The following is an 18,538-nucleotide window of genomic DNA, read 5'->3' as shown; positions in this document are numbered from 1 at the left end:
ACATAGGATTATGTATTGTAATATTCATGGGATTATTATTTTGGGATTGGTTGTCAGGAAATGCCCAAAACTTTACCTTCATCATCATTTTGACTAATATTTCAGAAACTTGAGAAGATTCGGCAATAGCAAGTAATCCCTTGCTCAAACAAGACGGTTTATTAAATCGATCAAGGCGGCTGTTTCACCGCCAACGATAAAGGTTCATGTACAACAATCAACAGCCAAGGAATCAGATGTATGTTTTTTTTATTTATTACAACAACGGTTTACACCAATTACACTTGCAAATTATAGGCCCGATTCGAAGAATGATTAAGACATGTTTAAGATCTTGGAAAGATTTTAAAAGATTCCGCTGTGACCCCCAATAAGAGGTATCTACGATATTTCTAACGTCGAAGTGACATTGGTTGCCCGAATCGAGCTGCTTCTGTCAATTATGCGACATACAAACGATATCTAAATGAGAACTTATGCGATACAACGAGGAAATGCTGCCAGCATCTATGGCACCATGCCGCAGGGGGATAGTTTTTAATTATTTATTTTAAGATTAGTTTTATTTATTTTTAGATTTAGATTTTAAGTTTTATATGTATTATGTTGTTGTGTTTGTACCGAATAAGTTATTATAAAATGAGAACTTATCTAAACCAGAACTTATCGTTATCGTATTTAATTCTTCAAATTGGGCCTTATGAATACTATTTAACACACTTATACATAAATAACAGTATAGAAATTATTCTTTAACTCTTCGCTCATTCATAGTCTCACCTTACCTTATGGTTGACGGGTAAAAAGTGCCAGTAGGAATTAAGTCTGCCATTTGCACATTATTTGTGTATTTTGTGCAATAAAGTTTAAATAAATAAATATGCACAATAAAATATCTTTATCAACGTATTTTAGGGCCCCCTCTATTTAGTCGTTTCCTTGCAGCCGGTAGGACAAATGCCTATATATAGGCATTACCAAGCCCCGATTCCGGTTGGCATTTGAGCCTAATTGGTAACTTCATATTTTGCTGCGGGCTCCAGTAACTCTTCGCTTTCCTACGATTGTGTTTTTATCGTAAAGGGGAGGAGGGGGCTAACTCAAAATTGTAGTTTTTATACACACACATACTTTTACATATTTTAATCAATTTCAAATGCCATAAAAAAAACATATGGAAACTAGAGTGTCAAGCCAAACTCACATATCTTTGAAATAGCCATTTCGAAATAAACGACGCTGAAGTTTAAAACAAACCACACAAAATTCTTATCTTCTTCCTCGCGTTGTCCCGACATTTTACCTGGCCTGGGGTCCGCTTGACAACTAATCCAAAGATTTGGCGTAGGCACTAGTTTTTACGAAAGCGACTGCCATCTGACCTTCTAACCCAGAGGGTAAACTAGGCTTTGTTGGGATTAGTCCGGTTTCCTCACGATTTTTCTTTCACCGAAAAGCGACTGATAAATATCAAATGATATTTCGTACATAATTTCCGAAAAACTCATCGGTACGAGCCGGGGTTTGGATTTGGACCCGCGACAACACACAACAACAAACACTATCATAACTTACAAAATTATGATCTGTATTTTATATTTTTTAATAATGTGAATAAGCAGTACAGGAACTAATGATAAGACGTATTTAAAACTGTATGATTTAATTATGCCAAATTAATACACTAAGGTGTATAGGGGTAATTTCGAAAACTGAGTAAAGGGTCTAGCCGCAATCCTATAGTGAAACTGCCCCTGGCTGAAATGTATACCTTTCTTAGAAGCGTTAATTAGTCTTATTATAAGATATCATTTTACAATATTTCAAGCCTGGAATCCCCTTGGTTTGTATGGTAAACTAAAAGTAAGGTTAAAACAAAGATTTTATAAATATACTTCGAGGTTCCTCAAATTTAAGTGCCCAAATTATTATTTTTTATGTTTTAAACAGAAGATATCAATTATTAAGGTAATGAATACTGTATTCTTCGTAATTCTGAGTAGAAATACCCCAAAATTTAATGGCTTTTCCAAATAAAACGGTGAAAATGCCTTTAATATAAAAGCTTCCTCCACCTAAAACCTTTATTGCCCTAATAACCGCCCAACCAAGACCTCAACTAAAAAGTATCGTTAATTATTCTTTCGTCTGGACCCGAGTGTCATAGTTCCAAACTTTTATTGAAAAACTTGCTCCAAATCTGCTTTACAATTTTAAAAGGCTGCCTGAGCCTTGTTAAAGTATTATGACTCTTTTACAACTTTCGACATTTCTTCTTAAAATCCGAAAGCTCACTTAGTGGACAATAAAAGCTCAATTAAGTATGATAAATATAAAATAAATAAATAAATATTATAGGACATTATTACACAAATTGACTAAGTCCCACAGTAAACTCAATAAGGCTTGTGTTGAGAGTACTTAGACAACGATATATATAATATATAAATACTTAAATACATAGAAAACACCCATGACTCAGGAACAAATATCCATGCTCATCACACGAAGGGCATGTACCTTACCAGGATTTGAACCCGGGACCATCAGCTTCGTAGGCAGGGTCACTACCCACTAGGCCAAACCGCTCGTCAAATATAAGTATATTAGTTTGCTTTTCTTTTTAATTCATTGATATTTTCTTCTATCTCTGCACCAATTGGAAGTGTCTCTGTTTGGCTCTCTGATTGACTGGTAGATAATGCCATTTGGCATTAAGTTCGCCATTTGTACACTGTTGTATATATTTTGTGCAATAAAGTGTAAATAGATAAATAGTAATTTTCACTTTGTAAATAGTATATTTCACCCTGAAAGTGTTATATTTGACCATACGATATATATATCGTGGATAATATATGTATGTAGATCATACGGAACAGCTTTTACTAAGAGGCCGTCACAGCAATCGCGAAAAAAAAATTGCCGTCTCTGACTACAAATAATATAAATAAATAAAAAAGGCAAAAAGTTCATTTTAAGTACAAGTTTTTATCGCTGCCTGTACTTTTATTTCCGCAGGCAACGAATACTCATCGAGACAATTCTAAAAACCCCAAACGATTAGGTTGCGTTGTTTTATCACAGAGTTCCAATGGTTACCTCCTGTCTTCATCATCAGATCAGCTCGATGGTTACCCTAATATTGCATTGTCACTCGACTTACATATGTGAGCAAATTTTCAGCTTCGTTGGAAGTCGGGAAGTGGGTCTTTTACTTGCAAGATTTGACCCGTACACACATTGTTACATTGCAAGTTAAATATAAGCTTGTAAAAATATAAGTTAGGTAATTTTCTTGTATAACATAAATTTCAAAGTAACCTTTCGGCCCGATTCGGAGAATGAGAAGATCTCATTAAGATATCGTTTGTATGTCATACAATTGACAGAAGCAGCTCGATTCGGGCAACCAATGTCACTTTGACGTTAGAAATATAGAGTGAAAATTTAAATGAAAAAAATGTAACTCCCCGGAGTTGCAGGCGTACATAGGTCACGGAGATTGGTTCCCATCAGGCGAGCCGTATGCCTGTCTGCCACCGTCGTAGTATTAAAAAAAAATATCTTCCAAGAGCTTATATTTTTTGATATATGTAACAGTTTAACATAGGATAGGATTTTCCCTTTTTTGTTCAAATAGTAGCAGAAATAGCTTCTAACCTCCGACCCCATTTTCCTTCCGTCCCCAAACCTCACATATAACACATAACTATGTCAACAACCTCTATATCTCGGAGGGTGCGAGTGTGAGGGTAAATTGAATCAGGTTTCCAGAAAAACGAGAAAATATTACATCTCGTTATATTGTGGAAGATTGGATTTGTTCAATGTTTACATGGTTGGGAGACTTATTGAGAAACATGATTGACTAAATTCAAATCACAGTGACAAGGAAGCTAATTCGAACGAACATTTTTATACCTAAATTATGTAATTCTGTTATAATCGCGCGTACTTGTTTGGGCATGTATTCGCGTGATCGAGACGCTGGGTGGAATGACAACAAATGGCAAATTTGTTGTCAAAATGTAAATTTGAATTACAATGTAAAAATTTCACAATTTTTCATTCGTAAACTTTGGAGATTAAGGGGGGGGGGGAATGGTATTATTTTTTTTAACTCTTCCTTTATAATTCTATTTTTGTTTACAATGAAAAAAATTGTTATGTAATGTTTAATTTGAGCTCTTTCAAATGATACCCCACTTGACCTAGTTAACTAGACTTTGAAACGTTGCTCCCCCGTTTGTATTGGGCATTTTCCATAAAAATAAAAAAAATACACTTTCAATATGTCTGGGTTAGCTTTGTTCATTACTATTCCAAATTTCAAATCGATAGCTTAAGTACTTCTCGAGATATTTAGCAATGTGACAGACGGACGGACGGACAGAGTCGCACCATAAATCCTTTTGTACCTTTTTGGTACGGAACCCTAAAAAGAAATTTCGAATTCGCCAAATTTCTGGCCTATAGAATTACCGGAGCAACTAGCCGGTAAAAGCTATTATTGGAAGAACCCGAGTTTAGGCTCTTAAGCAGAATAGTGGAGCTGATAGTTAAAACACTAGTTCTCGTGGTGAATATTATATTGCAAGTGATTGACATCAGACAGCTGTACAAAAACATAACAAATTCAAACGGGTGTCATATATGTGCCGTAATAAGTTTACTTTTGTGCCAGCATACACATATACAACCTCCAATAGCTATTACTTTTTCCTTAAATAATATTTTCAGTTTAAACACAACTTTCAACTAAAATTTACGTGAAAATTAATTACCTTAATGAAAACAACATACCCTCAATATCATTGTCTGACAATAAAACATGTTAAAAGCTATTTTCAACACTGCTCTCATTGCTTTAAGGTACAATGTCATGCGACATTGTACCTTAAAGACAGGTCCTTGTTGCCAGTTAAATCTTTTAATATTTGAGCTAAAGATAAGAACAATGCAGTTTTGTCTCCGTGTTTCTTTGTTTCCTGACAATGGAGAAGTTAAATAGATTATTCGTTTTTTTAATTAGTCCTGTACTTGGATAAGCCCTGACTTTTCTCTGAAAATATGTATTTTCATTGTTTCTTGGATTTCATGCTTATTTTAGATGGAAACCGCTGTGCTAATATTGGAGTTTTACGGAACTTATAACAGATATATAATTAAATTAGATCACGGAACCGCACCTAAATCTAGTGGATTTTGAAACTGTTTTTGTGATCATCTCTAACCGATATTTTTTCATGCATTTTTTTACTTATTCGACTAGATCAAAAGTATAAATTGAAATGGTATCATATTGCACGAAAGAAAAAGTGGCCAAGGCCTTTAATGCCTGGACCAGAACACCTGCTGCACTTTTTAAATCCTCAATCCAATCCAAATTCTAATACAAAACAGAAAAAAAAGTATTCATTTAATTAAACATGTCGAAAGATTACCAATATAACTCGGACACTGGGTAGGCTTGGTTTTCATAAGAAATGCGTCATCGTTGAATGCGTATACTTGACTATATATAGATACTACATATTAAGTCAAATCAAAAATACCTCTATAGGTCAACCGCCTCTTGTAAAAAAATGTGTACAGATTCGATAACTATACCTTTTTGTTAAATTGGTTGTTTTTTAGGGTTTCGTACATACCTCAATAGAAAAAGACGGAACCCTTAAAGTATCACTTTGTTGTCCATCTGTCTGTCCGTCCGTCTGTAAAGTGTCAAGTCGGCCGTGTATCTCGGGAACGCGTGAAGGTATCGAGTTGAAATTAAACTTAACGTAGAAAAAGATTCGTCGGTTTATGCCACAAAAAAACGTATATTTCGATACTCTCAAGGCAATCAAAATGTATGGGGTACTACCCGTTGACCTAGAACTATAGCACTATGAAATTTTGCAAGTAATATTGTCTTACTCTACAAATACAGGAAAAATGCTCAAAACTATAAGTTTGTAAAAAAAAGTTAATTTCGTACGGAACCCTCGGTGGGCGAGTCCGACTCGGACTTGTCTCTTTTTTATTGATTGTGGAGCCATGAACTGACACTTCCCTCGTTGCGGGCGGGTTATCTAAACTACTAGACAATTTGGTAGTGCTAGATCGATGTGTTGTTCTGTTTGTTTTTGAAGGCAGATTTTATCGAAAGCCACTTTCCGTTTATAAGAAACTTACCTATTTGTTATTATGGAAACGTAACAGAATTATCACTAATTAGACTAATTATTCATTCATTAGAATGAATGAGTACTAATTATTCATTCATTAGAATGAATGAATAATTAGTCTTTATATCAGGCAACTAGAGGCCCATAGATAAATACCTTAAAACTAACATAATATACACTACAATTCACATTATGGTTGCCATACATTACGCAACCCCGCAGGTCGGGAAGTCGGCCGCGGAACCGCCGAAACTTGTTGACACCCTTCTGCCAAAACTCCTCCTTGTTGAAGATCGCTAGACGTTCAGTCAGAACGCTCACCACAAACGAATTAAAACAACATTATTAGAATACAACAGTACATCTGTTGTATTTTATGCAACCGTTGTATAAGAAAGGCGAGTGGCGTGAGTAAAGGAAAACGCCACGAGCGTTTTTTTACCTACTTATACAACGTTGCATACAATACTTTTCCTACGAGTCAACAAAAATAATACTTTAAACTAGTAGAATCATATAGGTAAACAAACCAAAAGTATACAACTAAGATACGAGAGCAACCTTCTTACGCGCCCGCCCCGGCCCGGGCTGGTCAGCGACACCTATATTAGGTAATAGACCGCTACGCTCCTTAATTCACAGTTGTATTAAAAATTAGAGATGTGAAAAATAGTTTATAAAAAGTATTTAAATACAAAATACAAATACTTCCTTGATATACTATTTCAAATGCAAAATACAAAATAGTTTTCAAATTTGTATTTAAAATACTAAATACAAAATAGGTATTTTCAAAATGCTTTTTTAAAATACAAATACTTTGCGATAAAAGGTACTCTTAAATAGTGAATACCTAGTCTGAATTAAAAAGTTAGTATTGCTCGGAATTTACAAGTTCGAAAGGCTTTCTTTATTCTTTAAAAATGGTGTGTATATCAGTCCTCTAGAGTGCAAATGTTTTACAGCTATATACCTCTCGTTGGTTGGTGAAAACGTCTCGTTTGTGTTTCACCAGGTCAGAAAAGTTTGTTTACCTCTCGTGCCTTGAAACCCTTGCAACGCTTAATATTCCACATTTTTAATCTCTCGCTACGCTTGTGGTTATTTACGGCGTTACTAAACAGATTCACCAGTTCCATGTAAAAATAATAAATAAATATTATAGGACATAATACTACGTCGGTGGCAAACAAGCATACGGCCTGCCTGATGGTAAGCAGTCTCCGTAGCCTATGTACACCTGCAACTCCAGAGGAGTTACATGCGCGTTGCCGACCCTAACCCCACCCCCCTCGAACAAATTACACAAATTGACTAAGTACAGTCAGCGTCAAATACTTTGTAGCAGTCAAAGTGGCCAAATAGTTCGGTACACCATACTAAATATATGGTGTACCGAACTATTTGGCTACTTTGGTTGCTACAAAGTATTTGACGCTGACTGTACCACAGTAATAAGCTCATTAAGGATTGTGTTGTGGGTACTAGACAATGATATATATAAATATTTATAAATAATTAAATACATATACATAAGGTCGATATTTAAACGATAGATACAATAACAGCTTTGACAGGAAAACATAACTAAGTATGTAAAAATAGTATTAAGCAAACGCGGATCGGTCCGCGCGATCTCGCCAACTATTACATAAATCCTAGAGGTTTTAAATAGTGGCTTATTGTGTTAAACCCTGTTTCAAAACATTCATAGTGAATAAATAAACTAAAAAAAAAAACATAGAAAACACCCATGACTCAGGTACAAATATCTGTGTTCATCACACAAATAAATGCCCTTACCAGGATTTGAACCCGGGACCATCGGCTTCATAGGCAGGGTCACTACCCACTAGGCCAGACCGGTAGCCATAAAAGAATGAGAGAGTTGCAAGGATTGTAACGTCAGAAGAGATTGTAACTCCTACTTACTTTACCTAATAAAAAGTATTTTGTATTTTGAAAATAGAAAATAGGTCCCAAAAACTATTTGAAATAAAATACAAAATAAGTTTCTTTAAAAGGTATTTAAATACAAAATACAAAATAGGTATTTTGAATTTTGTATTTGCATTTTAAATACAAGTATTTCAAATAAGTCACATCTCTGTTAAAAATACATGCAGTATTAGATAAATTGGTATATTGGGGTTATTTCGATAGGTACCAAGGGATTGCCAGTATAATTAAACAAAGGGCTCTTTTCTAAACGTTTTAATGACGTATGATAACATTAACTTAATATTCCTACCATTTCGTTATAACTTCGATAATGCTTATTTAACAGCACATATTAGAACACTTTATGAGGAATGAAATAATGTCCAATGTATGAGAAAAATTACTCCATATCACGTTCAATGACAAAAGTGTGGCTATAAAAAAAGAAATATTATAATTTCCTTATATTTGCTAATAAATATTACCTTTACTACGATCTACCCATAAGGTAATTTATGTAATAAAATTATAGGTGTATTTTTCCTGTTACAATTTAACGGGAGTAAGTAATTTTCATAGGCCAATTCGAATTTTAATTATTAGATCTGTTTCCAATAATAATAATAAAAAAATCTTTTTATACTTTGTCGGTGGCAAACAAGCATACGGCCTGCCTGATGGAAGCAGTCTCCGTAGCCTATGTACGCCTGCAACTCCAGAGGAGTTACATGCTCGTTGCCGACTCTAACACTCCGCACCCAGTTGAGCTCTGGCAACCTTACCCACCGGCAGGAACACAACACTATGAGTAGGGCCTAGTGTTATTTGGCTGCAGGTTTCTATAAGGTGGAGGTACTTCTCTAGTTGGGCTCTGCTCTAGATCTGGAATGACATCCGCTGTGCTGTGCCCTACCACACAAAGCGAGATGACATTCACAATGCCCAAACCTCTCTTTTGGACGTAGTTTAAGGACGTACCCGGGTCCATATGATAGATCAGTATCATATTGGAAACAACGTTTCAAACACGCAAATAGGGACAATGGTTGTCGACTTGCGGGAAATGCCCAGAAGCTAGTTAACTAATTAGGTTCTCAAGCCAAAACGTCATTTCTTCAAGCCAAAACGTCACTTTAGACACTGACAGATCTACTACTACTGGCCTTAGCGTCTATTTCAGACAATCTATAGTGCAATGTTCGCAAATTGAAAGCCATAATACGAGATATAATTAAAACAGGTGGAACCAAGTCCAGGTACAGTGGATTTGCAGATATTAGAGCAGTTAATCTCCAGTACGGCGGCCATGATGGATTTACGAGCACTGCCGTGATTTAGCTTCTAGTCTGTTTTCAATTATTTATGACTGTGAAAAATGTGTTGCAAAACAAATGGCTGTATTAAAATTGTTTATTATCGAGTAGGCTTCTTGTTCGTATATGTCATATATATGAATAACTGAGTGAACAAACTTTTTTATCACTCGTTGTTTTTTTTTTAATACTATGTCGGTGGCAACCAAGCATACGGCCCGCCTGATGGTAAGCAGTATCCGCAGCCTATGTACGCCTGCAACTCCAGAGGAGTTACATGCGCGTTACCCTAACCCCCCTCCCACCCTTCGTTGAGCGGGTTCTCGGGGCGAGATAGACTACCTGTTCCTCTTTAATTAACATACGGGTAGTCCATTTCACCCCGAGATACTGCCGCGCTAATCCTGTGCTAGGCCTACAGGAATAAAACCGGCCAAGAGCATGTCGGGCCACGCTCAGTGTAGGGTTCCGTAGTTACTCTTCCGTCACAATAAGCTAAACTGGAGCTTAAAGTATAGTAAATTGTTAACCAAGGGATGAAACGGTACCTTTCACCCGAGTTAAACAAATAGGCAAATTTGCATAATCAGTACCTAATTAAAGTAAGTCTTTTTACTATGAAGGGAAAACTTTTTGCGATAACTCAAAAACAGCTAAACTGATCATGTCCGCTATAGTTTTCATTTAATGTCTTTCTTAAGCTCTACTTCCACGATTTTTTTCATATTTTTTGGACCTATGGTTCAAAAGTTAGAGGGGGGGGGGACACATTTTTTTTCTTTCGGAGCGATTATCTCCGAATATATTCACTTTATCAAAAAATGTTTCTTGAAAACCCCTATTAGTTTTGAAAGACCTTCACTTTCCAACGATAACCCACACTCTAGGGTTGAAGCGAAAAAAAAAATTTCACCCCCACTTTACGTGTAGGGGAGGTACCCTAAAAAAATCATTTTTTTAGATTTTATTGTACGACTTTGTCGGTTTTATTGATTTATATATCCATGCCAAATTTCAGCTTTCTAGCACTAACGACCACGGAGCAAAGCCTCGGACAGACAGACAGACAGACAGACAGATAGACATACAGACAGACGGACATGGCGAAACTATAAGGGTTCCTAGTTGACTACGGAACCCTAAAAAGCTGCTATTAAAACCCTGATTTAATAATTTTATATTAAATTTAAATTGACAAACATGCGAATTTGTGGCCGTTATGAGCTCTTTCCATAATGATGCATCTAAATAGTAAGTATGTTAGGAGCTGGGGCAAACAAAAGCATTATTTTCCCCGGGAAAACGGGACAGAATAACAACAAAAAAGTTGATTTATTATTTTATTGAGTTAGACTCTTTATTCGTTTTTATTTTAAGAAGTAATAAAATAACATAAGTAGTAACAAAATTGTACAAAACAGAATATACATATTTTTCTTGAATTTATTATATGTATTTTTTTTGCAGGCGTATTTAAATTATAAAAATGCGACTTTGATTTGATATCACACATACCAGTATATTTTCCAGTAAGATGCAGTAAGAAAAGTAACAATTCATGATCATTTCACCTATTTAAAAGTAGACTATGCCACTCGGAAAGCATACGACATTACGACGGAGTGCGGGCTGTGACTGTTATGTGACGTATTCCTTCTGACGAATACAAATACAAAAATACAAAATACAAAATACAAAATTCTTTATTTCATGAAATACAGTTCATATAATTTAGGGGATGGTGTCTCCCGGTAAGCAATATTGCCTGTGTTGGGAGGCACCGCTCTTCCGTGATTAATTAATAACTACTACTAAGACCTGTACTATTTACAAAATTTACTACCTACGAATGTGTGTCTGGACCGAGATTTTTTTTAGCAATAGATGTAAATTTTACCCATGTGTTATTTGCCACCACATTGATGGAGGACGGTGATTCCAGTATCTATTCCTTGTTTGTTTCAGTATTTTTATGAATGGTATCTTCTGTAATGTCAGTCAAGTTTACTGGTTTGGTTTCAGACCAATTTATTTCAGTATGATTTGGTTTTATAATCACATTAGTCTGCGTTACAGGATTGGTTGGTTCGTTTACTGGTTGAATTTTGTCTATATCTACAACTGGATTTGAGTCAGGGTTGGAAAAAGTATTTCCAGCAGGGCACGGATTTATAATAGGACTATTTTGAGTTTCTGTTGGGTTCGTGTTTGCAATAGAATTTGTAGGGTAATTTGTAGAAGATGTCGGAGCTACAACTAAGTTTGTCAGAGTAGAACCTTCTACAGTAGAATAAGGATTTATAACGGGACTAGTCAGATTTTGATTTTCTGTTTGGTATTTCATGTTTGCAATAGAATTCGTAGGGTAAGTCATGTTTATCGCAGTATCATGAGTATAATAGTTCGGCGTAGCGACTAAGTTCGAATTAATAACGGAATTAGTCAAATTTTGATTTTCTATAGGGTATTTTGGGTTTTGACTGGGATATGTAGGATTTACTGTTGAATAAGTCGCATTTGTGGGAGTTGAACTTTCTGCAATTGTCGGGTTTATGACTGGTATAGTCTGAATGGTATTAACAGCAGGGTAAATTGGATTGACTGCTGGGTAAGGGGGGTTACCAAGTGGTTGTAGTGGGTAAACTGGGGGGTAAGTCGGACGGGCCAAATTATCTAAATTTGGATGCGAATTCCCGAACATCACAGCGTAATCTGAAGGAGCTAGATTGACGCCTGAGTAGTTCTGAGTCGGGTTTAAAGGAGTTTGAACTTGAGCAGGGTATGTTTGAGTATGGCTGGCATAAATATCAGTGTCGCTGGGTTTTTGAGCTTGATGAAGGACCGCTCCATTGTTGTTGCTTCGTTTCTTGCGGCAGTAGCGGACACAGCAGCAGGCGATGCAAGCGATCTTGATCAACACGACCTGTAAATATTAGTAGGTACAAATGTTTTGATTTTTATTATTATTATCTCTATCCAGTATTTAGTAACATAAATATTTATATATATGTATTTTTGACGACCGGCTTGGCCTAGTGGGTAGTGACCCTGCCTACGAACCTTTTATTCGTGTGATGAGCATGGATATTTGTTCCTGAGTCATGGGTATTTTTAATGTATTTAAGAATTTATAAATATTTATATACTACACACTAACTCAAAAAGAGGAAAGTCAGCTCCTGATAGCGGAAAGAAAAGTGCTCAGGAAGATCCTGGGACCTGTCCGAAGTGACGACGGCTCCTGGAGGATCCGGAAAAACGCCGAGATCGAAGAGTTGGTGGCTGAGCCCAATATCATAGGCGTAACTAAATCCCACAGACTTCGCTGGCTCGGTCACCTACTCAGAATGGGGAAGGATCGCGTAGTCAAGGAAGCGTACTTGGGGCGACCAATCGGCCGTCGTCCGATCGGGCGCCCCAGGTACCGCTGGTGTGATGTCGTGGATGCGGACCTGCGTCGGCTGAATGCCAATTCATGGCAGGAAACCGCGCTGGATCGGGACAGGTGGCGTTCTCTCGTTTCGGAGGCCAAGATTCTATTTGGATCGCTGAGCCAAAGCAGTTAGTTAGTTATATATATCGTTGTCTAAGTATACTCAACACAAGCCTTATTGAACTTACTGTGGGACTTAGTCAATTTGTGTAATAATGTCCTATAACATTCATTTATTTATTAAATAATTATCAGAAAAAAGTATAAAAATATGATATTAAAGCATTGAAGGACAATATATTTGACTATATTGAGTGTATTTTGTTTAGGAATTTTGAAATACATATGATAAGTAGATTTCAAATAAGTAAAAATTAATGTACACAGTTGTCAAACATAAAACTTTTGCATCTCATAGCAATACAGCTTTTTATTGTTTTTTCAGAAGTCGGTGGGTACTTAAGTACTTATTGCCATTCATGACTGTTCTTTGAAATTTGTGTTTTTAGATGAATCAAATTTTAACTGTAGATAGATTCATTATAGGTAGGTACCGACATATATTATGAATATTATGATTTACACAGTATCGTATTTACAACGAACACAAAATAAACATAATTGTTTCTATTCATCAAGGTACTTACTATGCCTATGATTACAGGTATCGGTATGCCAGTTTGTGCAGATACTTTTGAGGCGTTAAAGTGACTTCTACTATAGTGTCGAGTCATTTTTTCTTTTTCTTCTTTAACGTTACACCCTTTACACTCTCTTTGTCTTCTCAAAAATATTGATGGCTTCTCAATAACACAACACTCTTCGCTTCTTCATCCTTTTTACAAATACTTTATTATGCACTGAATCTATTGAATTTCTTGTTTTCTTGCACGACCTTCACTCACAAAAGTTTTCTCGAAATGTGAAAACTAATTCAGGCCTATATCTATCTCTTACCGTCGCAAGCGAGCTTTCGTTTAAGACCCAGTATAAAAGTGACCTTTAAGTCCGTAACAATGATTAGTATTCAGGGCTCTTAATAAACTGGTTTATTGGAATTCTTCCGTAAGCGATGAGATTTCAGGGCCATTACGCAGGGATTTTAAAAATAGTGTGCTACAGTATTTTGATTCTTGTAGTTAGGCGGATAGAGTGGTATCAAGATGATACTGAATTGATATAAAAAATATTGTGGCTTAAAAATACCTATGTAAATATTTCATCGTTAGGTGGCGATACACGTAGAATCTAAAATATAAATCGAGAAAACATTACTACCATATTGTATTGTATGCATTGTGTTTACCCTAGTCTAATATATTTTAATGTATTTTGGATTTTAGTTTTGTACAGTCAGCGTTGAAGTGCATGGCCACTCAATGAATGAATTCCAATCATAATGTATCTATGCAGTTTTGCGGTTTCCTGTATACAGTAACCTTGGTTTGTGCTGTAGGCACTTGTGTGTGTTAACTGAATTATATTTGATCTTTGTTATATTAATTTTTATAAGTGAGAACCTGTATAGGTAATTGGCTTTGTATTTCTATTCTATCTTTGTATCTCATAAAAAAAAAACTGTTGGTTTTCTATGTAATTAAAAAAAAATCTATTTTACCAACGTTTTATTTTGTGGAATACCGACGACTCCGTTAACATACTTAGTTATTTCGTCTAGATAGTTATTTAAGTCGAACGGCGCTAGAACTTGATACCTATTTTTCGTGACACGTTGAATAAAAAGTTATTTATTAAAACATGGGGTAATACTAAAGCTTAATTATACGCGATTAAGCCCCGTTTAAGTAAATACTAAAATGCTGTTTTATAGCTTGTCATCGGTTACTGTTGCCTCAAGTGTATCGCCACCTTTACATGCCTGATGTCGTTTTGAGTGTGTGGGCGCAGCTAGACTGATCGAATGTATTTTTTACCTAGACCCTCCTTTTATTTGACGCCAAATAACATCTAGTGGAGTTCAATAGAAAATACAAATACTGTTAACAAATCAATTTGCCTTAATTTCTTCGTAATCTCGCGCCTCGTAATCTTTTGTGGACAACTATGATATTATCAACAGTTTACATAGATTTTTTTTTATGTCTGCGGGCGATACTCCAAATTTTATTTTAAAGGAAAAAATGGAAAAAGTTACGCTTCCGACAGGACTTGAACCTCCAAACTCCGCAATCCGTGCGTTACTCTTAACCAATTGAGCTACCGAAGTCTACTAGAACCTCGCAAATCTTTCCATTCCTTCCCTTATGTATACACGCCTTTGGGCCCTTTGGGGTGGCGTAAAGCGACATCTACCGAAAGAAGATTACATCTTTTAACGGCCATCAGGCGGACCGTAAGCTTGTTTGCCACCGACGTAGTATAAAAAAAAAGACACGCTACTATTTAAACTATCAATTAAAATAATGTCATATAAGAAAGGAAATATGACCAAAGCCTCCATTGGCCAGGGCTGGAATTAACCAGCGTCCTCCGTTTACGCGACACATGCCTGAACCGTTGGGCTGGGTGTGGTAGTTGTTATTTCATTTATATACGTCATACTGAGTAACTTTTAGCGTGGGTCCAACTCTGAAATCCATTCCGGGTTAACCTAAATGTGTGAACGCTGAAAAATGCAATTTCAACACGTCACCGTGCAAACCATAACCCAGAATGAACTGAACAACCACGAACTCAATAACATCTGACGCACTTGCACTTTTATTGAACACATGCCACCAGCACAAAAATACAGCTAAAACACTTAAAAATAATCCTTATGCTAAGCGTAAACAGGCTACATTGACTGCTTGATATTGTGGAATGACGAAAAGCACCAAATTTGATATGCTGGCGGTTCAAACGATTTTTAGCTTTAATTGAAGGTAGTAGAGGCGTTGAGAGATGCAATTGAATTGGGATTCAAAGAGAATTATTATACAGTGGAGCCACAGATCAAATAATAATCAGAGAAAATCCTCGAACAAACGTGGTGTGAAAGTAATGGGTTATGTATGACACTGATGCTCTGATCTATTCAGCTCTGTGGTAAAGCTAGGTTGATATTGGGTGCAGTTATATGGCTGACTGTGAGCTTCAGAGCAGTTATTAGTTTTCCTGAATAATTAGACTTTTCCTCTATTTCGAATGATCTCTATTTGACAAGTGTTTTAAATGTTATGAATGTGATGGAAAAAAAGACTAACATGTTTTAGCAGCTAAACTAAAGCTATGTAAGGTTTTGAAAAGCAAAAGACGTATAGTTATAAAAAAGTGTGTGAATGTAGTGGGACACTCGGTTGGAACGAAGTATATTATTGATTAACAAATACAAAAAAACTTATATACATAGAAAAAATATTATTTATCTAAACTTCACAAAATTTCACAAATCAGTTCAGAATTGCGACTGCGACAGGCAGGGAGAACAACTCAACGTAAGAAAAAAAAAATTGTAGAACTGATACGCTAAGCTCGAGCTTCACACTCGCTTCGTCAATAAAAATCAATGAAGATCGACCTTGGTCGTGGTTCGCGGTAGGCCCTCTGGTAAGGACTCACCGGCAGGAACACAACACTATGAGTAGGGACTAGTGTTATTTGGCTACTGTTTTCTGTAAGGTGGAGGTACTTCCCCAGTTGGGCTCTGCTCTAGATCTAGAATGACATCCTCTGGTTGTACCCTACCACACAAAGCGAGATGACATTCACAATGCCCATACCTCTCTTTTGGACGTAGTTTAAGGACGTCCATTTACTTCCATTTTCAAAGTACTTAGCTACGAAACAGTCTTAGAGCTAGCCCCGGAAAACGGTATATGATAATGAGAGCAACGAAACTAGTCACGTTTGCTATACTATCATTATTACTAGATCCGGAAGTCTAGCAGTTGTTCATCGGTGGAGGTCAGTGATAGGCCAGCAAAACTTGCAGTTGGGAAAAAGCGGCCAAGTGCGAGTCGGAATCGCCCATGAAGGGTTCCGTACCATTTATTCATTTAATCGAATGGCATAACAAAAATCACAAATAAATCGAAAATATAAATTAAAAAAAAAAAAAAAAATCAGGTATGTCACAAGTTTGTATCCAAGGTTTTCAGCCATTGGGCTACGTCAGGAGTAAGTGAGAACAGGTCATCGAGGCTTCCAGGATAGGCTCTGAGGGGGCACTCCTGTACCACGTGTTGGACAGTTTGAGATTCAGCGCCACAATCGCATCTGGGCGAGTCGATCCATCCACAAAGATGTTTAAATTGTGCGGTACGGCCGAACCCTGTCCGCAATCTGTTAAGCTTGCACCATTCATGTCGCGGGAGGCTGAACCCCTTCACTTTCACGCCGGGTGATATTAGGCTACTAAGAGATCGGGCTGTCTTTGACTGCCAGTCAGAAGTCCATTTTTCTTTAAGACTGAGTCCGGATTCTATTAGGGCCTTAGCCAGCTTACAAGGTGGGTGATGTGATTTGAGTCGATGGTGATAACTGGGGTTAAGGAACTCTTGGCGCCCGGGGAGGTCCACTCTAGCTATAAGTTTCTGGGTTTCCCTTAAAAGTGCCTCTTCCCTTCTCAGTCTGGGAGGTGCAATGTTACATAGTACCATTTATGACGTATTAAAAAAAACTACTTACTAGATCTCGTTCAAGCCAATCTTCGGCGGAAGTTTGCATGGTAATCAGAAATCAGAAATCTATGCATTAATTCGTGATAAACTATGGCATACAAAAGTATAACAACATAACAAAAGAAAGAAACATAGAATAAATAAATAGTTTACCACGAAATGGTCCCGCCTCAGCAAACTTCTAACTCAAAAGTCAGCGCTGATCTTCCGGCGAGACCATTTGTAGATCACGAACGCAGCTGTACGACACGGCATAAAACTGAACGCGGCTTTGCGGCGGCGGCGTAAGGTAATGTACGAGTATATGATATATTTTTTTGGTTTTATCATTCTGTTATTTTAGAATATACAGGGGGGGGGACACATTTTACCAAAAAAAATTGAGTGTCAGTTCTAAGTAAGGGGAACCCCCAAAATTTATTGTTTTTTTGTTTTCTATTTTTGTGTGAAAATCTTAATGCGGTTCACAGAATACATCTACTTACCAAGTTTCAACAGTATAGTTCTTATAGGTTGTGGAATGAGCTACCTGCCGAGGTTTTCCCGAGGGTCTACAATATGAGGTTCTTCAAAAAAGGAGTGTACAGATTTTTAAACGGTCGGCAACGCGCATGAAACACCTCTGGAGTTGCAGGCGTCCATAGGCTACGGTGACTGCTTACCATCAGGCGGGCCGTATGCTTGCTTGCCACCGTCGTGGTATAAAAAAAAATAAGGCCTAGTTTACTCTCTGGGTTAAAAGGTCAGATGGCAGTCGCTTTCGTAAAAACTAGTACCTACGCCAATTCTCGGGATTAGTTGCCAAGCGGACCCCAGGTTCCCATAAGCCGTGGCCAAGATACCGGGACAACGCGAGGAAGACGATGATAGGAGGCAAGCGAGCAGACGAATCGCCTGATGATGGTCACAATCATTGTCGCCCATGCAACACCAGAGCGGTTGTATTGTAAGTGCTTTGCCAGTCATTATGATGGCAGTACGCTCTTTTATTAAAGGGTTGAAGGCCATATCGGTCCGAAAATACCGCGAATGACAGTTCATTCCACAGTTTAGCTT

The 18,538-nt window shown here is 36.9% G+C and overlaps 1 protein-coding gene across 1 annotated transcript in view; it reads right to left on the bottom strand.

The window, feature by feature from the left end:
* Positions 1-10,820: 10,820 nt before the first annotated feature.
* LOC133528775 (luciferin 4-monooxygenase-like) overlaps positions 10,821-18,538 on the bottom strand; it is a 33,314-nt gene continuing 25,596 nt past the window's right edge. The window contains exon 12 of the mRNA XM_061866238.1: positions 10,821-12,350. Within this exon, the coding sequence (XP_061722222.1) occupies positions 12,235-12,350 (116 nt within the window). The 3' untranslated portion in view covers positions 10,821-12,234. The remainder of the gene's footprint in view (positions 12,351-18,538) is intronic.

This window comes from Cydia pomonella, chromosome 20 (genome assembly GCF_033807575.1).
Source record: "Cydia pomonella isolate Wapato2018A chromosome 20, ilCydPomo1, whole genome shotgun sequence".
NCBI lineage: Eukaryota > Metazoa > Arthropoda > Insecta > Lepidoptera > Tortricidae > Cydia > Cydia pomonella.
Note: the sequence above shows the minus strand (reverse complement) of the source record. Positions and strands in the feature narration are given on the sequence as shown.